Here is a 27,124-nt window from a genome sequence, read left to right on the forward strand (position 1 = left end):
CCGGGCTATTTGTACTACAGTGATTTCCTGAACTGAGGCGATGCCTTTGTTAGTAGCCTGTAATTTGCTTCCTTGAATTTGCCCTTCAATTTCATCAAACTCTCATAACTTGCCTTGAACCCACCAAGCTTTCCAGCACTGAGCCATGGGTCAAGCCCAGGCTGTGGCAGCAATCAGAGCTGCCCTAGGAAAGTCATTCCAAGGTAACACCCTGACTTTGTTGGGGGGCACTCAGACAAGCCCCTGTGTCCCTCTGACCTCTCTGGACAACCTGCAATTTGGCTGCGTGTTTTTCCCAAGAGCTTCCTCCGGGCTGTCAGGGAAGGTCCTGCTGTCACCGCCCGCTGTCAGGCAGAGGCAGTTTTTGTGTGTCTGCTGCCCTCCCCTGATGCTGGGGAGCGCCCTTTCTTCACAGGATCTGCAGCATGACAATAAATGCCACCAAAGGCACTCACATTTCCCTTAGCACACGAGAAAGGAGAATTGAGTCACGGTTGGGCTTGTAATAAAATGTAATAACAACAGCTTGTATACTGAAGTTGATAATGTCTTTGCTTTGTCAATTCAAGTACATTACACTGAGTTCCTTTTGTGCACAGTTCGTCTGGGTCTTGTGTGTCAGCACATGTGGTGAGGAGCTCTAAGAGGTTTCACCAGAGCACCGTGTCACAAGTATTGGGAGCACAGAAGCAGCACAAAAAACTGTGATTGCTAATATTTAGTGTGTTTCCTGACTACCACGTATTTGATACTTCACCAGTTGCAAAAAAAAGCAACATTTCAGCCGAAGAAGTGCTCCGGGTCAGTACCTCTTTTGCTTGTTGATAACTCAGACTTTCTGAGGTGCCACCAGCTACCTTTATTATCAGAGGAGAATATGATACAGGCAATGCAGTGTGGTGTTCAGTGCAGGTGCACAGCCTCTCTCTCACAGCCCCATGGCCACCAGTGGCACCTTCTGCAGGAACCACTCCCTTCCTCAAGCAGGGAGAAAACCCGGGCTGGATTTGTCTTTCTCAGCCTCTGCCAAGCTCCTCTGCAAAGGCTTATCTTGCCAGGTGTTGTTTAAAGCAGACCAAAATGCAGAGCCTGAAGCATGGGGCTTTCAGTGTGTTTTGGTGCCAAATCCAGTGTAATTGTTGTATTTCCTTTCCCTGCTGAACTCCCTGCCTGCAGACAGCCTGTAATGTAAGATCCTGGGATTGCTTTGTTTTGGGATGTGGAAGAGACACTGAGGGTGTCCATCAGAAAGCACTACAGGGAGGAAAATGAACACTGCTGAAGACAGAAGGAAAGCAGTGATGTTCAGGATAGACTGGGCCTTTCCATTTAACTCCTGCTGTGGCAAGCCTGATGCTTTTAACCCTAAAAGGATACTCTCTGCAGTCACGAGACTTTTCCTTGGTAAAAATCAGAGCCCCATGGCAGGCTTTCATGGGGTTCCTGAGCTGGCTGAGCATGCCTGGAGAGTGAGTGCAGCCACAGTGGCTCTGGACAATGTGGCAAATCAGGCACTGCAAGTTTGCTCTGCTCTGATGTTTGACATTCAGTATTTGCATGAGAGTTTTAGGCAGGTGAAGACTGGAAATTTTATAGTCAATCTATAAGTCCTACCATATATAATGGATCTATCTGAACAGAGCAGATACCCTTAGCATTACTGAAAACATGCAGGTTTTAGCATATTGCAAATAAATGCATTTACTGGAGGGTAGGGCTGGGACCCGTCTATTTTTTATCCTACAGGAGACTGTAAACTACAGACTGGATAATATGAGAAAAGTGGGTTTCTTTTTTGGTTAGTCTCACTTACAAAGTTTTAACCAGGCAGAACATATTTGCCTTTGAAGCAAAGAAGCCCCCAGCTGCAGATACTTGTCACCAGAGGCCCCTATCAAGTGGTACCCTTCCCACTGTGAGTGAGCAACCCTGATTTCGTTCCCAGCAATGTCAGCTCTTATCACACTGGGTTCTGAAATTGTGAAATTTGAAGTGCTCGAGAAATTTGTAGGTTTTATAGTTTATAGATCTTGTAAAAAATTGTAGTTGTTTGTAGTAATAAACAAACCTTTATTTGCTTTATGTAGAGGATGCTCTTGAACCACATCTTTAGGTTTTCTCTGAAGCTGAGAGAGCTATGAGCCTGCTCTGTGGAAAAAAACAGAAAGCAGGGAGTCTTCCATTATCACTGGCCTGAGGGAGCACAATTTTGAAAACATTAGCTGTTGCAAGGCTTATCATAAAAGTATGAGAATTGCTTAGACCTTTGTGTCTAGCAATGTGTGCAGGCAGGACTGGGACTACTATTCTTCCCATATGGAGGAAATCAAATGGCTGGACAAACCAACATTTGAAAACGTATTTCTACAGCTGTTTTTTTTTAAATTAACCTTTGTTAGTAAGTGACCCTTACTAGAAGCTGTGAAGGATGCCATATATTCCCTTGGTGCTGTGTGTATGGTTGTATATTTGTTTTCTTTATTAAAATCTGGGCAGAGGAAAATGGACCAGATTCCACTCCATTACCCCTGCTCAACTTCAGCAGCTGCATGGAGTTGTGCTGAAGTAACTGTGTTAATGGAGTACATCCAAAAGCCCACTACTAACATGCGTGGTAACAGATGTTATAAAATTGCAGAGAGGAAATGTTTGGCAATTACCCTCTAACATGGCTACCTTGTGCTGGCAGCCTCATGGTCCAGCCCAGCCTCTCCACTCAGGAATGCTGCGGATGAAGAGGAGGGAAGTCCATTTTGGTATTGGTAGTACTTCTGAGGTGAGGCAGGATTTGCAGAACCACAGAATTTGTGAAAAAAAATCAGGTTGGCTGGGACTTCGTCTACACCAAACCCCCTCTGAAAGCAGGCACTGACTGATGGCTGCAAGCTCGAGCCTTCATCACACTTACTGCAGGATGCAGGGTTAAGGTGGTTGTTGTGGAATCCACCTACTGGACATCTGTGATAGAGGCCTCGCCACCTGAGCCAGCTCCCTCTACTGCACTCCTCATGGTCAGGAGAGGGAAACTAGAATGACAAGGGTTTTGTCCATCTTCGGAGAAGCTGGACCAGCTGTGGTCAGGTGACTCCCACCCAGGGTCATACATCTGTGGTGTGTTTCTTGCTGCTTTGTGATCAGTGGTAACAGGGAAAATGACAGCACTGAGCAATCTGCCTTCGGATTAAAAAGAACTAAAAAGAAAATTAAATAAAGAATTGGTTTGCTTTTTTTTGTTCTCTCCCTAGGACAGATGAGCCACCCACCGTGCCTGGACCCCAGCCTGGCTGCTGGGGAGATGCAGTCCCCCAGGATGGCGGGGAGGAAGCGCGGGCGGCCCCCGCTCCAGCCAGCGCCCATCAAAATGGCTGTTCACAACCTCTTCTCGGCAACAGCCGGTGCTCTGCCAGTCATGAAGATCCCAAAGAAGAGAGGGAGAAAACCTGGGCACAAGGTAGATGCACGACTTTCACATTTCTTCTCCACCTCCTGTTGGTCTTCATATATTTTCTTCCACAAATTCAGCTGAAATGCAGGAAAAGAGGAAAAGTTTTGCAAGTCTGGAGCAGAACAATGCAAAAAAAAAAAAAAAAAAAAAAGAGAAGATGGTTTCTCTTCTACCTGAGCTGGTGAAAAAAAAATCACAGAATCACAGAATATTCTAAGTTGAGGGGGACCCATCAGGATCATTGAGTCCAACTTCTGGTCCTGAGCAGAACACCCCAAGAACCACACCCTGTGTATTTTTCCAAAGGCTAAAGTTTTTTTAATTTGGTCTGTTTGAAAATAACTTGTCTCCCACAGTGTTGTGTGGGATGGCTGCGCACCTTCGGGGAAGTGTTTCTCGTCACATTATTCTTCTCTCACTAACAGCGATTAGAAATTGAATAAACTGAACAGAGAAAGAAAGGAATGCAGGAGAGTGGAAATGGTGGAGGGGGGCGTGGGGGGCGGGGGGGGGGTGAGCTAATTTCCAAAGGAAAAAAGAAAAGAGGGCCATTTGAGAAAAATAATTAGATTTCACTTTATACGTCTGCTCACTGCCCAGCTCTCTGTGCAACCCTGGGGTAAAGGCAGAACTAAAGAAAGACAGGAACCCTTTGTGCTTTAAGCCCTTCTGGTGCTGCCGCTGGGCTGGGCTTCTCCCACCACACCACCTGCAGTGGGCCCAGCACCAGTGGGAGCAGTGCCACTGTGATGCCCCACACCAGGCAAAAATGGGACCGTGAAGCTGAGGGAAGGTGAATTCATTCTGGGGAAACAGAACTGTTTTGGTGAAACTGGGCTACATTTTAGTGAGGGGTCTTGTGTTCAGCAGATTGCTCTGTTAATCTCTGTCTCTGTCCCCAGCCAGCTTGGGGCACTGTACATGTTTGCTGTGCCTATTCCTTGTGTTTAATGGGCACTGGTACAGACATGCAGACGGTTACGCAAGGGGGGAAAATTGCTGACTGCTAGAAAATAAAGAGTTGCTTGAGTTTCTGGTGTCAAGACAGAAAAGCGAATAAAACAATCAGGGTATGCACAAGGCTGACCCAGCCTTTCCTGGAGAAGGTCTTCACCAGGGTATTGCCTGGCTCTTCCCTGAGACTCTCCTGGTTAGTGGGAGGAAACAGCGTCCCATGCATGGTGCTGCTGGCTGAGCTCTGGATGCAGGAACCAATTGTTTGGTTCCTGTGCTCCTTGGATTTGAGCTTCACCTAGAGCAGGCTACCCTCATCTTTGCCTTTCCCTCCTTTTCACCTCCTGCTAGACATTTTCCTCCCATCCCCTAACCTCCACCTAGCCTCCTCTCTCCTTTCCAGGCAAGCCCTCTTCTCCACCCCTCTGCATCCCATTTCCAGAAACCCCTAATTCTCCACACGCCCCTGTGCAACAACTGCTGCAGTAGCTGTCAGTACCTCAGTCCTTTTGCTTTCTCCACATCCTCTTGCCTTCTCCCATGTCTTTCCATGCTCTCCTGACTTCAGCCATACTCCTCTTTTCTATGGGACCACATTTTGAAGTGTTTTAGTGTGTGCTGCAAACACACCTTGCATGACTAACAGTTCCAGCTGCAGTTTTCAATTTGAAAAGCTTTCACTTTGATAATGGGAATGGTGTAACAGCAGAGGCCAAGCAAAGCCAACCTGACAGCAGCCTCAGGTATCCCTTTTGGGAATAAAGCAGAATTTTATAGCAGTAATCCAAAACAGAGCTGGCAGTTAAGACTGGGGAAAATACTCAAGTGTTTTGTAAAATCTGGGATATACTTTTTATTTTTCACTTCCATATCAGGATAAAACTCCAGGATGGAAATATCTGAAATGTTTTACTTGAGGTACTTGTTGAGTTTATTAATTTTATATTTATTTAGTTTAAGTAATTTAGTTATTATCAGTAAAGCTGGGTGACTTGTAGACTCTTTAGATCAAAAACATCCAGTCTGGACAATAATACTTTGGAGATGTGCTGAAATTGGATCTTTGAGGTTTGAGATTGAGTGATTTGCCAAATACCACAACGGCCTTGTATGCAGGGTTTTGTCAAACCCCACTCCTTCTGTCCCTGATTGTCTTGGTGACACCAAGACAAGAACCCCATTTCTTGCTCCTGCATTTACATTTGATTTGTAATTTGACAAAAAAAGATTTGACTTTTTTCCAGGTGGAAAAAAGTCTTTCACCAAGGACCACATACATATAAATGGGAGAAGTGGGAGACCTAAATTCTTGGAAATGCTGCTGTAACACTGTGCTTTGGACCTGTGTGGCTGAGCATTTGATTGCTGTGTCCTCCTCTTCTTTCAAAGGGAAGCTTTCTCCCTGGCTGGGTAGCATGCATTCCTCATCCTTGTCCCCAGACACTGAGCGAGGAGGCAACAGCATCCCTCCTTCAGCAGTGGATCTGAGATGATGTTCTTTCTTGCTCAGCATGGCACATAAAAAGGCATCCTTTTTGGATGGCTTAGGTGGATGGAGCTGACACTCATGAACTCCAGCATCCATGGCATCTGGCCTGGTGCTGTTGATTTGCGCTGTAGGATTCGTACAGCGAAGCGATGTTTTCCGTGAGGCGCCTTTGTACGCTGCGTGCTCAGCTGAAGTGAACCCCTCTCCATCAAAAGCACTTCCCCAGCATGAGTCAAAGATTACATTTTTTGATGGGGAACTCTAGCTTGATTTAATTAGCTTGATAATTGTATGACTTTCAGATACCATGAGACTTAAATGCATTTTAAAAAATGACTCCCTGCCCAAATGGCAGACGACCAAATTCTTTATAGCAACCAGATAGCTGAATTATTACAGAACAGATGGAAAAATACTTCTGAATTTTTAGGAAACTAGGAATTTACAGCCTAGATTTAAATTTATTTTGACCAAGATGTGAATAACAGACATTTTCAATCACATGCTCTTTATAGACAGGTGACCCATTGCCTGTTTTCATTGATATTAAAGCAAATATCTGTGTCTTCCTGAAATGACATTTCATCACACTTCATCACCAAGAAAAGTCTTTTCCCTGCTATCCTGTTTATTTTTTCACAGCTTTGGCTATAAAATTTCATCAGCTGTTTTTCCAAAAACTGTTTCGTACCTTATGTGGAGCTATTTGCCATAAAATGTTACATTTCCCCAAAATACGATATTCTTTCTGATTGTCTAAATCTCTGGGAAAAAGCCTATTCTGGCAGCCAGGGGGGGGAGGTTAGTAGATGGATGGCTTTTATTTCTCTGGCTGTGAGTGAGAGCAGCCCTGAAGAGCTGCATAGAAAGCCTGTACAAGGGAAGGTTTTGTTATCATCCTGCAGGGATTCGCCTGGTTAGAGGACATCAGAGGGACACAAGCATGGGGCAGCGCTGCAGCACAGACCACCACATCCCTCCCAGGGGACAACAAAGTGATGGTCCCCTTTGAGCAGCTAGAGGGCTTTGCCCCTCTGTGCAACCAAAGCAGCTCCCACATGGGGAGGTGGCCCCAGCCCAGATCAGCCAGGACCTTGCAAGCTCCTGCCAGGTGGAGTGGGCAGGGGGGACACACGTGTGGAGTGACAATTTCCATTATGGGGCATAGGTTCCCCTGCTGCCCTAGAAGTCAGTACTAATGGTGACAAATAAGCAGTCAGGATTTGGACACATTGGGAATGAGATTGCACAGACAACCTTAAAGTGTCCTGTTTATTCACCTGTCCTGTGATACAGCCTTGGATTTCAAGGTTGCATAAACTCCTGTCAAGGTTTCCTGCCTCATTCTCTGTGAAACATTGATGGGATGTAGGAGGCTGTGTGCAGGCTTGCTTGCATCATTTGCTGTGCAGAAGAAAGTTATTGCATGACACAAGAAGAAAAGGTGGGAAAGACCTTGGACTGTGTTTTCCCTTCACCATCTGACCCCCATCTTACCCCTGGTGACTGGGCTTGTGTTATGCTGAGTCTCCTCACTCACAGCCAAATGCACAGAGCCACAGACCCCAAAATGTGTTCAGAAGCTCTGTGCTTCCCTGGTGTAGGTTTAATGGCAACCTTCTGTCCAGCCATCAGAAGTCCACATGGCGGGACTAGGCTGGCTCAGACACTCATCTTACTGCACATTTGCAGGGGCTGGAGATGGTTCTCTCTCTGGCAGAAAAAGCTCTCATTTCTCATACAAGAGGTGCGTCTGCCCTCCTGTCTGGAAGGACAAAGGCCTATGGGGATGGGGTGAATCCCAGCCTTTTCTAGCAATTGCTTTTCAGAACAAGGAACAACTGGTACAGGGGAACAGGGAGCTGTAAAAATGAGAACCTAAGTGGTTTAAGAAAACTGCAGGGATAGATTGTATTGTGGTTCATCATGTTTCTTTCCCATGTATTTTACTGGGAAGAGATCTTCAGAAATAAAAAAAAAAAGTTGCCTGGCAAATGTTCTTCACCCTCTTTCCTTTTTTGGTGTGGGATGACAGAAATACCAGTTAGATGAATCCTGGCTTCTCTGAAGAGGTGTGCAGAATATAATAAAACCTCCAGGACTCGGCAGAGTCCTCCCCATCCACAGCCATTGCATACTCAAACAAACTTGTAGCCAGCATTGATGGCACAAAAGCCCACTCGGTCTGCATCTAACACATGATGACTTTGATAAAGTAGACACCCTTATTTCCTACCCAAAATCCCTGATCAGCTTTCTCTGATCTCTTTCCCATGGCAGAAAGTCCGTAAGAGTGGGGGGTTGGTTGTAGATCTTGTTGTAAAGCTACCACTTTTACATCTCATGCTGTGCATATTAAAACTTACAACATTTGATAGTCAAAAGCTGATTCAAATGCCTTACCACAAGGATTTCCCAATGTGCTCTGGCAGATTTCCTCTGTCTCCTTTTCTCTTTCTCTTTCTCTCTTCTTCACTGCTTTTTTTGACTCTCACACATATGTGCTTTCTACTGGCAAGCTCTCAGTCAGTCAGCTGGTTGGTTGGGTTGGCTTTTCAATAGAGAAGACTCAGTCCAAGAAAAGACATCTTTAAATGGAATACACTTCATAATATTCAGGGACTACTCAGGGAGTGGCCAGGAGGTAGCTAAGCTGTGTTTGCTTAGTGTACTGTCTCTTGCACTAATCAGGCATTTTATTTCGATCTAACAAAGGCCAGTTCTCTACTACTCCTAATAAAATGACATTTATCTGTACCCAGAGGCTGCAGAGCGCATTTTGTTGCAATAATTTTGCAGTAAATTGTTCACTAAAACAGGAAACTGATAAGAAGGGGCTTCCACACTAGAGAGTTTACACAAGCCTTGCCCTCTGTTTATTTGCTCTTGAACATAAGCCTGGCCTCTTGAACATAAGCCTGACCTCCAAGATCTAGGTGGAGAAAGAGGTCTGATGGTGCTGGTGAGGCAGTGCGCAGTGTTGTTGGGGCAGCACACACTCACAAAGTTCAGGGGCTGAAGAGGGGACTTCTGAGCCTCTCTTTGGGACCCCAGGAGTGTGAGCCAGTAAGGATGTTAAGGAGCCAACACGCAAGTGAAGCAGAATTTGTTAGGTGTACTGTCTCAAAAGTAGTATCTATGTAAAGAAATGTATGTGTGAGAGCATACGTGAGTTGCTAGAGCCTGTCCAGAGAAGGACAACAAAGTTGGTGAAGGGTTGGGAGCATCTGAGGGAGCTGGGGTTGTTCAGCCTGGAGAAAAGGAGGCTCGAGGAGACCGTATTGCTCTCTACAACCACCTGAAAGGAGAGTGTAGCCAGCTGGGGCCAGTCTCTTCTCCCAGGCAACCAGTGACAGGAAAAAGGGCAATGGCCTCAGGTTGTGCTAGGGGAGGTTTAGATTGTGTGTTTGGAAAAATTTCTTTACTAAAAGGGTGTTCAAGCATTGGAACAAGGGAAGAGGTGGAATCACTGTCACTGGAAGAGTTCAAAAAACATGTAGGTGTTTAGGGACATGTTTTAGTAGCGGTCCTGGCAAAGTTAGGGCATGATTGGACTTGATGATCTTAGAGGTCTTTTCCAACCAGAATGATTCTGTGATTCTATACATACAAGTATATATGCACGTCTCTCTATAAATGATATATTTTATATACACATAGAGTGCGTACAAATGTACGTATGTATACATGCATTCATTGTATATGCATATATATATATATATATATATATATATATATATATGTGATCAAAAACAAGCCCGGAAGCCTAACATAGGGGCTACCCAAAGTTTCACTTTGCCAGCCCACTTTGCCATAGAAAAGTGAATAATCGACATATTGCTATAGAACATAATAAATCATGCTGCTTGTCACCTTCCTGCATGGAATAAATCCCAAACTGGATGGAGACCTTGATTTTTGAAACTGTTCTCTTCCCATTCAGTAAGGCTTTCAATACTTTCTCTCACGGTATCCTTCTGGACAAAATGTCAGGCACAGAGCTGGATAAACACATGGGAGAGCAACTGGCTCACCAGTCAGACACAAAGGCTTACAGGGAATGTGGTGACATCAGACTGGTGACCTGTTACTGATGGGGTTCCCACAGGGCTCCATTCTCAGTCCTGTGCTCTTGAACATCTTCATAAATGACTTGGATGTAAGACTGGAAGGGAAACTTAGCAAGGTCATGGATGATACAAAACTGGGAGGAGCTGTTGACTCCCTTGAGGGCTGGGAGGCCCTGCAGAGAGACCTTGGCAAGTTAGAGGACTGGGCAATCACCAACCATGTCAGATTCAACAAGGGAAAGTGCTGGATTCTGCATCCAGGATGGGACAATGCTGGATGTATGGACAGACTGGGGAATGAGAGGCTGGAAAGCAGTGCTGTGGAAAGGGACCTGGGGCTCCTGGTCAATGGCAAGTTGAACATGAGTCAGCAGTGCCCTGGCAGCCAGGAGGGCCAACAATGTCCTGGGGGCATCAGGCACAGCATGGACAGCCAGGCAAGGGAGGGGATTGTCCTGCTCTGCTCTGCACTGGGTGGCCTCACCTCCAGTGCTGGGGGCAGTCTGGGGTGCCACAATGTAAGAAAGACATTAAGCTATTGGAGAGTGTCCAAAGGTGAAGGGCCTTGAGGGAAGCCGTACGAGGAGCAGCTGAGGGCACTTGGTCTGTTCAGCCTGGAAGAGACTGAGGGGAGACTTCATTGCAGTCTACAACTTCCTTGTGAGGGGAACAGGAGAGGCAAGCACTGATCTCTTCTGTGGTGACCAGTGACAGGACCCGAGGGAATGGCCTGAAGTTGTGCCAGGAGAGGTTTAGGTTGGGTATCTGGAAAAGGTTTTTCACCCAGAGGGTGGTTGGGCACTGGAACAGGCTCCCCAGGGAAGTGGTCACAGCACCAGCCTGACAGAGTTCAAGAAGTGTTTGGACAATGCTCTCAGGCCCATGGTGTGACTCTTGGGGATGGTCCTGTGCAGGGCCAGGAGCTGGACTCAATGATCCTTGTAGGTCCCTTCCAACTCAGCATATTCTGTGAAAACAGACTGACAGCACTGTGTCGCTGGTCATTCTTGATCCCAATCTGAAGGCAAGACAACTCTACAAAAACAAGACAACACAGGCAAGTGAGAAATGGCACAAGCCAGGGGCCAGCTCAGGGTCCCTCATACTCTACAACTGCCAGAGGCAGGAGGTTAAATCCATAGCTTGTCTCAGATGCACTTATTGAATAGTTTTTCCCTCTTTCAGACTGAAAACAAAGGCATGTAGCCTGCCCCGGGGGACATGGTGGTAAAAACTCACATAGATATCCCTAAGACCTTCATACTTCCCTCTCCTTTCCCCAGCTTTCTGGTTTTACCGTTATACTGAAACAGTGACCATTATTTTAGACATTTGTAATTCATAGTCATGGACAACAAAATTCTTCATCCAAAACAACTTCTACTCTCCTCCAGGGATTTGGTTGGTAGGCAGTGGTCTGACTTCATTTCTATTTAAAATATACTTTGTATATTGTCCACGGAAAAACAACAAAAGGAAAAAAATACCTGTCAGAAGAATGCACTGGTGTAGTACATGTAAATATATAAACCAGCAAGCTGTGTGCTTGGCTCTCTGCTTTCCCCCTACTTCCCTTCTTAGCAAAAGGAAAAGCAAGAGTGGTACCTTCAGGTCACATCCATCACATCAGTCCTTTTCAAATATGAGGACCTGATCATCATTGGACTGGTGAGGTGTCACCAGGTACTGGCAGCATAAAGACATAGTGATACTGCACTGTAAATTCCCATCATGTTTCCCTTCTCCAAGCTGGGCTGCAGGCCACAAAGATCACTGGGTGCAACAGTGCAGCAGTTTGTATTTACTAGCTGGTAATGACACACGATGGACCAAAATGTGAGCTTATTTACATGGGTGTCAGGCCAGAGTAGCCTCTTGGTGCCACTGGATTAACACAAGATTTACACCCCTGCAACCAAGAGCAGAATTTGGCCCTAAATTATGATGCAGTTAAAGACCTTACGTTTCTGAGTTGTGGAGCATTGTTTACACCCACACGAAATGGGTCATAAAATGCCATTGCGCTGATTTGTTGAAGTGTTAGACTCAATTTGCTCAGGTGTAAATAACTACCCGGTGGGTGGCATAATATTTGCATCCTGTAGCTTAAGGCGTTGCTGTCTGCTGCAAATCAGTCAGGCTTCAGGCTCCAGTATCCTCCTGGGAGCAGGATGGATCTTGTGGCCTGGAGAAAGTGATGCAATAGCAGATTGCTAATGAGTGGGAGTTCATGGGGTGTGACATACATAGAATAAAATTGGAATATCTTGTGATTACTTTCATTATTTTTTGCAGCTGAAATCTCGTGTCCTGATGACTCCTTTAGCAATATCTCCGCCAAGAAGCACGCCGGAGCCGGATATTAGTTCAATCCCCCAGGATGCAGCTACGGTACCCAACTCGGACACCCCACAGGCTCTCACAGGTACGCAGCCTCAAGTGCTCCTTGACCAAGGGGTGAGCAGGAGCCACGGGCTGACAGCCAGATGTCACAGCCAGATGCTGTGCTTTCCAGAGCAGGGGGAGCTCAAGAAAATGGGGTGTTTGCAGATTAGTCTGGTGACCAGTGATAAGGAGCAGAGATGTCCTGCAAGACTATATTTTGACTGCCATGTGTTGAGTTTAGTGGAGATGTCAGTTCCATTCCTCTTGAAATGTGAACACCAAAAACCCATGAACACTCCATTTTATATCTAACATTTTCACCCCATCTAATATGTTGCAATGACCAAACTAAATCCCTGTGTGAACATGAAACATCTGTTACAGCTGTGGGGAGAAGAACGGAGGAGCCATGGTCTGACTGTAGGCACAGCTACCAGCACAAAAATCCCAAAGCCAGGTGTGGTCATTTCCAAATGTAGTCGGAAAACACAGCCTTACCCTTTCTTTTTGTTTATATTACCAGAAGTAACATAGGTCAAGGCTTTTAAACTGACGTAAATGAGAAGAAAATCAACAAGACAGCTGATTCACCCTGAGATTTCAGCAGAGAAATGGATTAGATAACATTAGAATCTAAACACAACACATAAATCCCATTATTTCCTAGCTGGGATGCACAGAGGAGAAGTTTTCCATCTGCTCTGGTGGCAGAATAATACTAAACCTAGCAACAATGACAATAATATGTTTTATTCTCGTTTATCCCTTCACACACAAAGTCTGCAAAGCACTTGGCAAACACCAGCTGAGTAGATGGAAGTGCCCTGAGAGGTTGCCCAGGGCTGCTTTTGGAACGGGACAGGGAGGCACAGTCCGCCAGCCCTGCCAGATCACCGGGGTGGCTGCAAAGGCAGAGGCTCCATGGGTCATTTCAGGCTCAGTGGATGCAGCGCCCCACACCTCTGTCTGCCCATCCTCATGCCACTGGCACCTTTCCTCCCAGCATATTCCCAATACTGCGTGCAAGTTCCCACCAGAGCAGGGTTGGCAGGAGGTGAAGGGAAGCTCAAGCCAGTTTTTACCTCCCTCTCTGCTTCGAAAGGACTGTAGGGACCCTGGGTTTCCAGTGGGGGATTCAACACATTGCCTGCAAGCTGTGGAATCCCTCCCACAGCTGAGCCCCCACAAAAAAAAAAAATTGTCACGCAGAAGCCACATTCTGCAGATTTGTCGAGGAGTGGCACTCTGGGAAAGCTGCACTCTGACATCCCCCCGCAATTCCTGCATGCTGCTGCTGTATTTTCAGTGCACTACCCCTTTTTTTGTTTGGCACTTGGAAGGTGTAAAGTGGTATCATGATAAGTATGATTGCTGTTATCCTCCTGTTTACCCAGGATGTACTGCTTGAGCCCCTTCTGCTGGTCCCTGTGAGATGGGGGAGCAGAGTGCACTGTGACAGTTGCACTAGATTTTCATTATGGTGATGCAAACTGTAAATTATTTCCAACTTTACGCAGCTGTCATCATGTCCTCCACTCTGCTTGATGGGTTTTTTTTGTCACATATCTGATTTCTGTCAGAAGATAATGTTATATTGTTTGAGAGATGACAGCTCGAGCACACTCAGCCAGCTATTATAATATGTCTCACTTTAGCCTGACTTTAGGCTGTGTCTCAGTCGCCCTTAGTTAACAGCAGCACCATCCCTGCTTCCCCTGAGATGAAGTTGGCCTCAGCTAAGCTTAAAATAAGTTCATGGTAGTGAGGAGAACACTCGGGGTTTTTTTTGGCTATTGCTGGCAGGCCTGATGGCATGTAGAAAAACTGCTTTTGCAGCTTACGAGAGGAGGCAGGGCTTGGCTGTGGAGAGGCTGGGGCAGACCCCCTCGCAGACCCCTGTGCAGCACAGTCACGTTGTTGTGGTCCCAAAATGTATCACTGCACACCATGTACAATTTCTCTCAACTTGATGCAGTTCGTAGAGTGTTAGGTTGGACATGGAGGGTTAGGAAGTTCCCAAAGACCAGTCTCTGTCGTGGTGCTGTGCAGCTCAGTGCAGCATAACCTCCAGAAATTACTCCTCCTCCCAGCTGAATTAAAGTCAGAAGAAGCAAGGATCCAAAGTCTTTACAAAACTCATCTTAGAGCAGTGCTTCTCAGAGTAGGTCCCAATGAACTGGTCTAAAAACACATAGAGGGAAAAAAAGAAACAACCTGAAAATACACCTCAGGCTGGCATTCCCTTCTTGCTGTGAGGTCACCACTGGTAGTCACTGTTCTGCGCTCCCAGGGCATTTTTCTGGTCACAAGTTTCATGGAAAAGAGAGCAGACCCCAGGCATACACAGGAGCTTTTTTAGATGCATGTAACTTATACTAGCCTGTGACACTGAGCTAGACCTAAACTCAGCTTGCTTTGCTTTGGCAATGGGTCATCAGCACAAGGAAGTCTGGCTCTGCCACCACAAATGGCAACAATTTACTAGTGAAGGAAGAACTGGGAAATGAACAGAAATGTAGAATGCTAGAATTTGCTAGGGTGCTCTCAGGACTGTTTTGTAATAACCTTGTTGGGATTTTATGTCTTCAGTCTGCATTTATGTCAACAAACAAGTGAACCTGGGGCCGTACCTTGACAGAAAAAAGGTGCAGCAGCTGCCAGAGCACTTTGGCCCAGAGCGGCCGTCGGCAGCCCTGCAGCAAGCAGTGCAAGCCTGCATCGACTGTGCGCTCCAGCAAAAGGTGGTCTTCTCCCTCATCAGGCAGGGCTACGGAGGCGAGATGGTGTCAGGTAAAGCATCTTTGTAGGGGGCTTGTGGCCAGTTGGGAAGTGCTTGGTCTTAACGTGTTCCCCAATCCTGACTGCCCTGGAAGTCCTTTTCCCATCAGTGGGATGGCAACCAGCCTTGAATATCACTTATGCCTTTGTAAAATGAGCTGTTGAGGAATCACCTTGGTGTCAGATGAAAGAATGTTGGTAAGGGGTATTGCAGTGGTGATTCAGGGGAGGAACAGGCACTCCATAGTCTGCCTCTTACCACTCTTTGGAACAGTGCTGAGGCCAGGGCTGAGAGCTGTTTCCATGCAGCCATTCAAGGATGAGCAGCAATGGCAGCCCACTTCATGACACACATTGCCACCACAAGTACACATGCATGCCTCATGTGATGAGGGTGGCTGTTGCAGTGGGGATACTGTAACACGATGTACCAAACAAGGAGGCCCATGGAAAGAAATATATATGGACGGATTCTTGATAGATGTTTCAGAGATGTTTATTTCTCCAGCCGCATGGCCGGAGCTCTGCCGAGGAACTGTTACAGTCACAGGACCCGAGGGTCCTTGCCCGTGCAGGGGAACACAAAACAACCAGTGGGGAACGAGGCTGAGCAGGGGCAGGGAAACCCCGTGTCTCCCCCTCAGGGCCCCTCTCCCAGGGCTACATGGCAGGGGGAGGAGACCCCGACAGGTGGCAAAACTCTGGAACAGGTGGCCCAGAGAGGTGGTGGATGCCCCATCCTCAGATATATTCAAGGTCAGGTTGGATAGGCCTTGGAGCAATCTGAGCTAGCTGAAGATGTCCCTGGTCATTGCAGGAGGGTTGGACTAAGAGACCTGTAAAGGTCCCTTCCAGACAAAATCTTTCTATGACTCTATGATTTTGTGTTTCTCTAAAGGGCAATTTTTATGGAGTTTAGATGTTGGTGTGTTCCCCTGCCTGCAGTTCATGAGCCAAACCTGCTCTATGCTGCAGGAATTGCAAAAGTCCCAAGGCAATTCCCCATGCAGCAGAGCTGCACACAGTCTACACAAATATATCAGAGAGAATCAAAGACCAAGGGGAACTTCTCAGGAGCTCCTCATCTTCCCACAGTGGCACTTCTTGCTGTGTCCTGATGAGCCTCCCATGTCCCATGATGAATTCCCTGGCCTGGTTCTCAGCGTGAACGTGAACTTTTCTTCTACCACAGCAAGAGTTTTGTGTCACAACATTGTTTTGGCATATGGGGATGCAGTGGGAATGAAACAATGATGGGAATATGGGAACAGCACTCTCCAATGAGCTGCTGCAGATGAGTCAGGCACGAACACAAAGCCAAGGATTGCAAGTCCAATCAGTTTCACAGGGACTGCAGATGCTCAGCTGTGCCACTGGGACCTTCTTGTGTGGGAGCCCAAGCTCTGGCCCTCTGTGCAGCATATAAATCGTGCTTCTTCCCTCTCCTCGAGTTGTCTGTAATCACAGGTGTTCCTTCCCTAAGGGACATCAGAAATACTCTGACAATGATCCAGACTTGTTCACAGAAACACAAGACTGAAGCAATTCAGTCCAAAGCTTCCTTTTTGCCTAGTTCTGTGCTGCATATATGATTTTCATTATAATCAGGAGAGTCATATTATGCACCAAGCCTGCCAAGTTCCTTGGTCTCAGTTCCTCTGAGCTGGCTCAGCTTCAGCTTCACCTGAACTAAAAGCACCTGGTCAACATTTCTCCCAATTTCATGATTCTTCTAGTCATTAAAGAGAGGTGAATGACCTCCTAGTCATGGCATGGCTCTGCAATTGCACCTCACTCCCAGCAGCACAGGTGAGTTTTGTCAGGGGCTTTCCAATCTTCCCATGGCTTGGCTCACAGATGCTCAACCAGCTGTGGAGCATGATCCCTCACAGCAGCTCAGGCCAACAGGAAATCTCAGAAGTTATCCCCAAAATTATAAGTCTAATGTTGCAATTTTTACTTGTTAGTAGTGATGGGAGACTCTAGGATTGGGAAAAAACCTTCCAGGTGGAAGAGTCCAGGCAGCCATATCATGTAGTCCTCCCTGCAAACCTGAATGTGTCCTGCTACAACTGATCCTGGTGGGTCCATTCTGACCCCTCCATCTCTCCCATGACTGGAACCTTATGCCCTTTTTGATTCCTGGCTAAATATGTCCCCTGACAGGTTTACCCAGGAATTTTAATTGCTCTGTTCTCACCCTTAGATGTATTTCTGGGAGAGCTGCCCTCATCCTGCTAGCTTCTTTCAGGTGAGAAAGATCAGTGAAAGGAATGCACAGTCCCACATTGCAGGATGGTGATGGCTGCAGTGCCACAGGGAAAATTTCTGTTCCCCAAACATCCATGTGGTCTGTCTGTGCACTTCTGCAAGTGTGAATTCACCCTTCTTCAGCCTGGATGACCAGAATGATGCCCGTCAATCCATCTCAGTTTCTCCAGAACTTTGTATAGTGGTTTTAACACTCAATTTTCTCTCCTGGAAGTGTTTTGTTCCACACTTTCTGGAGATATGTCTGAGTTTTTCATGACTGTGTCACCTTGCTGTTTTATGGGCATCTGGTAAGCTTGTGTTATCATTTCTTCTCCCATCAGGTTGTTTTGAGCCTCCTCAAAGAGTTACAGATTTCTGTTTACTTTCCAGATTTCTTTTCACTCATATTTACTATCAGAGAAGTCAAAATCAGTTGATCCTTCCTGTGCAATCTCCCAGTCCTCTTCTCCATTGATGATGTCTGCCAGCTTACAGCATCCACAAAATCTTTTTGTGCCAGCAGAGACTGCTGCTGGTTTCTCTCTGGGACTTGGGGTCTCCTGCCAGCAGACCCTGTTGCCATTTCTTGACCCACCTTTCATATGCAACCATTTCCAATTGAATGAAAGATTTCTCATACTTTACTGAATTCTGGATAGACCACAACTGCCAACATTCCCTTGCCTATAAATGCCATTAACTCAGTAAATAAAGATCAACAATGAAGCTGTTACCTCTCTCTTCAGCACAATCCTGGTACCTTTCATTCGTTCACAATCATGCCTTTAATTCTTACCTCCCCATTATCTTTTAAAACCTTGGGTACTGCTGAAGTCAGCCTAATAGCCCATCACTATTGGTGATCACTGCAGATCGCTTTCTTTCCCCTTCCTGAGACCAGGGTATCATAAATGCCTCCTTCTAATGACACAATACAGTTTTCAGTTGGATGCATGTATTAGAAAAGTTTGCACTGCTGGCCATGCCAGTCAGCATCTTTCAGCTCTCCAGGGGGAAGGTGATCTGGGTCACACAAACTCAGCTCCTTAAGCTCCTCCAGTTTGTTGTGTGCCTCAGGTAGGGTAATTCTGCAAAATATTTTAAGACATACAAATACTTGAGTAAAATTATCTCCCCTGCTCTCATTCTTCCTCCTGCCATGCCACCCACAGGTATCGAATTGCTCCTGTTTTGCTTTCCAGTTTCAGCTTCTTTTGAGGGGAAGCAGCATCTCCAGAGCCTGCTGGTAGTGAACAGCATTGGGTATGTCCTGCGCTTCCTGAAGAAGCTCTGTCGCAGCCTCCTGTGTGACAATCTCTTCAGCAACCAGCCTTTCCAGCAGTACAGCTCCGTGACGGAGAGCCCGGAGGCGTATGAGAACAGACGGATGGAGGCAGGTAGGCTCCTTGGTCACCTTGGGCTCAAGATTGAATAGAGCTGAAGAAATGGCTGTCTTTTTTTTGGTGCTGTGCTGTGTATGATAGGGAACTGCAGGCCTCTGTGGGACCTTTGCAGAGGGAGGCAGTGAGCTTACTTGTGGTATTATTCCAGTGGCTATGGAGGAGGTGTTCAGGTAAGAACCATTGTGCTGAGGTGCCCCAGCAGAGAAATTTTGGGCCAGCATGTTATGTTAGCATAAACCTAAGGTACATGTTATTTGCTGTAGCACAGTCAGCCCGGATCCCAATCTGCCACCTCCATCTGTGAGTATAAACCTAAATGAGTTGTGACTGCTAAGTGGTTTACTTTGCTACTTGAAGGAATGTTTCATTTAGATTAAAACCCTCTAGTGCCTGCAAGGTCCCTGTCTTAGTGCTTGACCATCGGGGGGCAAAGCCTGGAGGGGCTCTGGCATGGGGCAGATGCATCCAAGGATGGTGGTGGTCCTGAGGGCACCTGCCCTGACCAGCACTGGGCTCCCAGATGGATGGCACCCCTGAGTTTCATTCTTGCTCACATTCTGGGACAGGGTGCTGGCCCCACACAGTCCCCACGGAGCAGGGACATGCCTGCAGCCCCATCTGCAATCAGCAGCTGGAAAGCTGCCCTGGGGCCTTACTATGGCATTGCAAAAGCTAGTTTGGAAAAAAAGAAAGATGTAAATTATGGGCATGAGCCTTCATTTCACCTGCAGGCTTCCTCCTGACTTAAATTATTTTTCCTTTTCTTTTATTAACAGCACTGTGGGTGTTTGGGGAGCACTCCGTCTCTCATGCATTCAGTTTAACGGCAGACACATGCTGGCAGATGAGAGAAAGGTGTTTTAGTGTCCACAATTACGATTTTTGAATCACTTGTTCACCAAGAATATCCTAAGTGTGCGCTTTGCACACCAAAGCTGGGAGAGGGCTGTGCACACAGTGCAGAAATCATCTTTTTATACAAAGAAATCCAGCTGCCACTCTTACACATAGGGGAGGAAAGGAAGGAGCCCAGACTGGAAAGCAGTATTTTTCTTCCCTCTCTACTAGGACATTTGCAGCAAGCTGAATGTTTCTGAGAGGTCAAGGGCTTTCTGTAGCACTGAGCGAGTGCAGCCCAGGAGGCCTGGCATTTGCGTTTGCATTTGCATTTTAATTTGCATGTACATTTGCATTTACTTTTGCACGGCAGGGCTGTATGTGAGAGAAGGCAATTCCACAACTGGAATTTTTACAGTTGCTGTTACACTTCGAGTGTCTCCCTCCCCACAAAATTCCAGTGCAGATGTCCCTGACACCATCCTCACTGGCTCTCTCCAGACACTGAGGATGGGCAAAACTTTATTTTTCCTTCAGACTAGACAGGAGGTGTGGGTGTAGGCAAGGCATCTCTTTCATGGGTCTCCCACTGTGGGGTGGGGTGTGTGCGTGTGTGGGTGTGTGTCCAATTAATAGCCCCAGAAGCAGCATGGGCTTGGCAGCCACGGCTAGTCAGGTAGGTTTAGATTAGATATGAAGAAGAAATTCTTTACTGTGAGAGTGGTGAGGGACTGAAACAGGTTTCCCAGAGGTTGTGGATGCTCCACCCCTGGAAGTATTCAAGGCCAGGTTGGATTGAGGCCCTGAGTCTATGTTTAATGCTGCATTGCCTAAATCTCCTTCCATCTCACCAGGGGCCAGCATTTCTCTGCAGCAAGGCCAGCATGGGGGTTCCTCTGCTACACAGAGCAGAGACTGGGTTTCCCATAGTGCAGTGATAAGGAGGACCATAGGAGCTCTGCTGCAGAGGTCTGGGAGGGCACCTGTTGGGATAAAGCTCGCCTGGAAGGAGCAGGGCCATAATAAAGCACCACAGGAAGCCATGCAAAGCAGCCACATTTTTCATTGTTTCTGTTCTCCATCTTGTAATCGAGATGTCCTTTCTTTTAAAATCATGTGCTTTTCATCCCCTTTGCACCAATGAATCTAATCCATGTATTGACTTTGGTGCAGTTACTCATGATTTACACCGTTAGAAGTGAGAGGAGAAGCCGGCATCGTGTCCAGCCATATTAATCCACTTACACCATGCAGGAGTCACCTTTTAACCTTGCCCCAAAGCACATGCCCCTAAGCCATAATTCACCTGTGCTCACAGCAAGCTGCCAGATGCTAATGGCTGTGTACAGGCCAGGTGGGATTTGTTGACATATGCATGTATCACTTACAACTATGTTTTACATGCCTACGAAGTGCACACTCATCAGGCTGTGCCTAGAGCTGGCCTCTGCAATGAGCCTTGTTGGCAGTGCATTACCCTCCTTGCACCTGAGCCCCACGCTCTGCCCGCCTTGCCAATGGCCCTCACATGTCTCATGTCTCACATGGGACATTCCCCATGGCTCTTTCTCAGCTGTGAAGGGACTTTCTGGCTCATGAGAGTGATTTGTGGGGAGCAGTTGTGGGGTGACTCCCCGGCTTTCATCTGGGAAATGCCCAGCTTCAGGTCTACATTACAGCAAATCCTGAGATGTTACCTGTCCCCACAGCACCTGGGTTCAAAGCATCTCTGAACCTGCACCCCAGAATTTTCCATGGGAGCGGTAGAGCAGTTTGAGCTAAAATGATGGCAAGACCTAGGTGACCTGTGCAGAAAACTCGGAGAGGTGTGGCAGGGGCTACATGGTGGGAAGCCAACAGAGATCCTGTGAAGCACCTCCACTCTGTGTTCAGATTTCACCATTTGCCTTGTGCTCAGCTAATGGAGGCTTAGATGGGAGCATGCAAAAGGGACATTTCTAGGACATGTACATACTGTTGACATGCACCTATGAGTACTAGATTATTTTTCAGAGGAAGTCATATTTGCTAAAAAACTTCTGGCTAGCCTATTGGTGGGCACAGAAATGGAAGAGGTTTCTCTTATGTGGGAAACATGAACTTTGATAAACATCTATTTTCCCTTTCAGTCAATCCTTTCCTTGCTCCTTCTGTCTCAAACCTTGGCATTTGGCTATTTTGGGCTGCTAGACAGTTGATGTCTCCACACAGAGCATGGCTGCAAAAAAACTTTCTTTATGCAGGAACTTCTGTGGCCACCCTGGATCATTCTTATCACAGAGGAAGATGGGAAGGTCTGTGAATAAGGTACCTCAGCCTTGCTGTTCTCCCCATGGCCAAGTCAAATTTGAATATGTAGATAGCATATGGAGTTCCCTACCACTGTTCATGGGAGAACAACGCCTCTTCTTGTGGCACTGGCTGGAAGTAGGGATCTATATGGAGCAGAAACACAGCAGTATGCTAGTGCCTCTGTCTATAGGAAGGTGGGCTTCTCCTGTCCACAAGCCCTTGAAAAGCTGATATGGCAAGCACAATAGCAATGCACAATGGGAGCGTGACTAAGTAGGCAAGACACTGGCCTGGGAACTGGATTTTTATAAGAGACATTCCCATTGACTATGTGGGCAAGCCACTCTTCCCTGCTGTGCCTTTATTTGATTATTTGTTGAATGAGGGCAATAATTCTTGCCAACATGTGCAAAGCCCTTCTAAAACAGCTAGGAAAAAAAGAATAATATGATAGAAAACCACATATTATTACAATCGATATTTTCTGTCGCAAGCACCAAATAAACAGCAGCTCAGAAGTTTCAAGCCCTGAGAGGGTAAGAAAAATGTTGTCTTTCCCCTTTCTAGTACCATGGCTTGTTTAATCTTCTCTTGTTGCATGCTAAGAGGAACAGTGCTCCTGGCTTCTCAGCACACTCGGAATAAATGGCTTTTATGGCTATCAATAGCTTCAGCTCTCCTCAGCATTTAATTACCTGCAAAGGCCATTTATTGCCTCATATATTCCTCTACCACAATCATTATCCTTTAAACAATAAATAAAACATTAAGGTCACTCTTAAAGAGGGAGCAGAGCCATCCAGCCACAACAAAGTATAATATAAAAAGCTTATATGGTCTTTGGGGCTTTTAGATTGATGGCAGAACCTGCAGTACAGTTGAGAAAGGCTGGGATGGCTTCCTTCCCTCCTTCCTTCCTTCCTTCCTTCCTTCCTTCCTTCCTTCCTTCCTTCCTTCCTTCCATCCATCCATCCATCCATCCATCCATCAGCAGGCTGGGTGCCTTCTCCCTCCCCACCTGACACAACTGGCCACAGGGCAAGACATCCCACCAAGGACCCCTGTGCTGAGGTCCTGCTTGCAGCTGGAGCACCATCCTGAGGACTGGCTTCCTGAAATGAGGTGTCCAGGGTGGTAACTCTGTGGAAGAGCCAAAGGAGAGGCAACTGCAGCTGGAGCTGCATGCTGTAGCCCAGAAACCTGGGGAGGGACAGGAACAGTTTGGGATGGTCCAACGGATAGGAAGTAAAGGCACAGAGTTGAAAGAAAAGAGAGGGTCAGTCAGTGCTCCTGTGGAGGGGTTTCATGAGGGTGGTAGCAGAGGCTTTAGCATTCAGACCCTTTAAACCTAGATCAGAAGAAACTAATAAAATGTACACTAAGGAGAAAATCCTGGCAGGAAGAAAAATAAGAGATGAATGGAAGAGAGAAAATTCAGCTGTGATGTATTTTGCCTGGACTCTATAGAATTGTCAGAATTGGCTAAATTGAACTTTCTGACCTTTAAGTTGTGAGATTACTGTTTGCTAACTCACAAATGAAGAAAGACTCCCTTTCTGTTCCTTTAAGTTTATGAAATTGTATGTCCTTGTGGGTGCTAAGCAATGAAGCTGTAAGCAGACAGCCCAAGAGAACTCCTCCTTCCCACATTCTGCTGGGCTGTTTTACCTTCACTGACTTGAGGGGGTGCAAGAAAATTCATCCCTTTCGAAAAGTTACCCCTGGTGGGGGTAGCCCCCCTGCCCTCAGCAGTGAATAAGGAAAAGCCCAAAGGCCCTTTCATCCTTCATCCCAAGATGTGCTCAGTGCCATGGCACAGACACCGACAGTGCTGGATATTGCCTGGGCTGCAGCCATGGATGTTAGAAAAGAGAGCTGAGCTATGAAATAGAATTTAAGGATGCTTTATTTCTCCATATCAAAGGGTATGCATAAGGAAAGTGGATGAAATGATAGGCATAAATGCATAAAGCATGATGGATGAGATCATATCCACTACAGAAAAAAATACCCCTGGGTATAAGCATTTAATTCAAACTTTACAAGCAGAGTCACGTGGAGGAAGCATGGATACTCTCAGAGCCCCAGTCAGGTGAATCATGTGATTGTTATTCTGTTTTAGCTCCAGGTTTAGCTTTAACTTTGTTTTAGCTAGTTAAGACTTTTCCCTAGGGCTGTATGATTCCTTTAGGAGATACCTGAAGTTAGCAGTCCAGGCTTTTATTTTAAATATCTTAAATTAAAGTTGAAACAGGAATTTCCATTCCTAAGCTTTTAAAATATTGACCCAAATACCTGTGATCCAATATACCAGTATTTCAAGCAGTCAGATGAGCAGGCCACAAGCCAGAACTTGTGATGAGAAACCTATGCAAGTGCTGTGAGCATAAGCCAACATGAAACCTGGTTTTTCAAAGACGTGAGTGGGAAAAAAGGTGAACCTCAAGATCCAGTGCTTATTAAGTAAAAGATAAAATAAGAAAGGTTTTGGAAGAGAGTAGAACTTTTGCTTGTGAATCTGGATGAGAAGGCCCTTGCTTCTGGGACTGCCTGGTACATGGTGCCTATGGCAGGGCCTGGGCTTGCACCTCCGTGGCAGGAAGCAGACAGCTGAGAGTGGGGAAAGGGAGTCTGGTATTTAGGCTGTTTCAATTTGACAGGTTTCAAACAAGATTCAGATTTTTTTTGTGGAATATTGCTGATTTTTGCTTGGATGTTCTTCAGTTTTTCAGCTCAGTTTTTCACCTTCCTCATGTTGCTCTCTTTTTCAACCTTTCATCGTCATCTCTCCCTTATCTGTCTTTATCTACCTTCTGTTTCTCTCTATCCTTTCCCAGTTCACTACAAAACAAATGGAAACCCACACACAGTGGCATTTCCATTTCCATGGAAATAAAACATTCACTGTTTGTTCTTGAAAAGTCTTGGCCACTGTTTAATCAACAGTGCTCCCCAATTCCTTAGGATTTATTTGTTTGCAGTAATTATACAGAGTACATCAAAATGCCTTTCAGATAGTAGCAACACACAGCATCTGCCTGAAGAACATTAATCTGCTGGCAAAATGAGTGCAAAGCAGGGGATTAAAACAGTTAAGAAAGTACCAGAAGCAAATTGTTGGTGGTGATGTGCTGTTTGTGCTGGGACCGTGCTGGCCTTGGGCAGCAGTGAGCAAGGTAAGGGTGCAAGGCAAGGAGTTCCACCACCAGCAGCATCTGGGAAGGAGAAGTACATCCTGTGACTGAAAATAAGCTGCAAATGGTGGCTTGGGGAATCAGGTACTTTATGGTGGCTTTCTTCATGGAAGAGATAAGGTTACAGAAGTGACTTAAACAAAAAGGTGGCAGTGGCTTGATGGTCTTCATCAGAGAAGCTGGATTTAAGGAAAACACAGTGAGGCTGGGGATGAGTCCTAGGATGGAGTCCCAGGGTAAGCCCTGCTCCCCAGCAGCATGGCACAGTGCAGCACAGTGGTGTGGAGGAAAACTGGCTCTGTAGGATCATGGAAAGAGGAGGGGATAAAAGGGCTTGACAAAGGGGAATTGGTGAGTTCCTAGCTGCTGGGATTGAGGTCAACTGGGGACGTCAGGAGAAGCAGCAGAGAAGACGGGAAAAGAAAGGTTTTGTGAAGGGGAACTAAGACTTCAGGGCGCAGATGTGTTGTACTTACATGGCAGAAGAAATACCAGAAAGTTAAGCAGGGCAGCAGCACTGAGCAGGGAGAGGTGAAGCAAAGACTTTATAAAAGATCTTATACCTGCATACAAACACATGCACAGGCTCATGCATTATATATACTATTCTACCTAATTTCTGGCTGAGATTATTATATTTATTAATGAGCAAACACAGCTTATTTTACAGTTACTGCATTTTGGTATAGACATCTCACTTCTTGTATCTCAAATGATTTGTTTTTCAAACAATAAAAAAATTACTGTTAAATATTTTAAGCCAGTGCTAAGCAATGTGATTCAGGGATATTCATCATGGTGGTAGCAAAACAGAAATGCACTAAGTACTTCATCTGCAGAGAATCCCAGTATATAATGCCGTGAAATTTTCAAATAACACAGTCATTTTCATCTAGTCTATTCTATATACAGCTTTTTGTGACTTCTATCAATGCTGATTTATAGGGATACAGAGTGCATTATAAACTACCTTGATAAAAAACCCCTCTAGCTACTGCTAGAAGCTGGAAACTGGAAAGATCGATCGCAGCCTCTCCCATCTCCCTCTGCCATTGCAGATCCATTGCTGTGCTGAGACGCAAAACTATACAACCCTGATAAATCTTCTTTTCATGATGTACACTTTGGTATAACATAAAGGCAAGGGAGAAGGGAAGAGAAAGGAGGAGCAGGTCTGAAATCAGGTGGAAGAGACCAAAGGAAGACTTTTTCTACAGCCTAGATCTCTGTGTCATTGAAATCCCTTTGCCTTCACTCATGGGTGTGCCTAAACAATTTGCTTGTGCTGTAACATAGGACTAAAACCTCTCCATTGTAACAAAATACATTTGCTCAATCCTCCCCAAGCACTTTAAAAATGGAAAAAATTCCTCAATGGGTTATTTATTCACACGAGCACCTTTTATTATTAAATCTAATGTATTTGTCAGCAGCTACCTTTAGAATTTACTCTACCTTTTTATTCAGTTTGGACAATAAAACCATGTTGATCTGTTCCCAGCTGGTTTCATTCCCTGGTTCTACTGCATTAAACACAATGTGGCTGTTGTCTGGGCTGCAAACACTCAAGGGAAATTGTTTAAATAATGAAAAAAAAATTGCTTGTGCTGAGGACCTAATCAGGACAACATTGGATTTTGGAAAATTCTCTAAAAAATTTAGATTCTTGATGTTAACTGACTGGCAGCTTCTCCTTGGGGACTCAGCATTTCAGTTACTGCAAAATATTTTTTAGCGGCTAGGACACAGCTAGATGATACACAGTGCAGTAAAGCCTCAGACTAAACCCTGGAGAATTCATTGCAGGTTTTATCTCCACAGTGTGACCATAGTTTCAGTGTTCATAATATCTGCATTCACAAGTGAATGAGGCATATTTACATTTTCCTGTTCTGGCTGACTACTAAGCCCCCCTTTTTTTCCCCTGTGGATGCCACTGTGTGTTCCTATAACCCATGCAAAAGTTCCCCCGTAAACTGAAAACCACAGGCGTGACAGCCCTGACCCGCTGTTGGCGGATGCCC

The 27,124-nt window shown here is 45.9% G+C and overlaps 1 protein-coding gene across 1 annotated transcript in view; it reads left to right on the top strand.

Moving 5' to 3' along the window:
* Nucleotides 1-3,250: 3,250 nt before the first annotated feature.
* The window catches only part of SCML4 (Scm polycomb group protein like 4), a 44,385-nt gene continuing 20,511 nt past the window's right edge, over nt 3,251-27,124 (top strand). Inside the window, exons 1-4 of the mRNA XM_010403261.3 lie at nt 3,251-3,451; nt 12,254-12,383; nt 14,933-15,133; nt 18,577-18,771. Of these exons, the coding sequence (XP_010401563.1) occupies nt 3,251-3,451; nt 12,254-12,383; nt 14,933-15,133; nt 18,577-18,771 (727 nt within the window). The remainder of the gene's footprint in view (nt 3,452-12,253; nt 12,384-14,932; nt 15,134-18,576; nt 18,772-27,124) is intronic.

The sequence above is a fragment of the Corvus cornix genome, chromosome 3 (genome assembly GCF_000738735.6).
Source record: "Corvus cornix cornix isolate S_Up_H32 chromosome 3, ASM73873v5, whole genome shotgun sequence".
NCBI classification, from domain to species: Eukaryota; Metazoa; Chordata; class Aves; order Passeriformes; family Corvidae; genus Corvus; species Corvus cornix.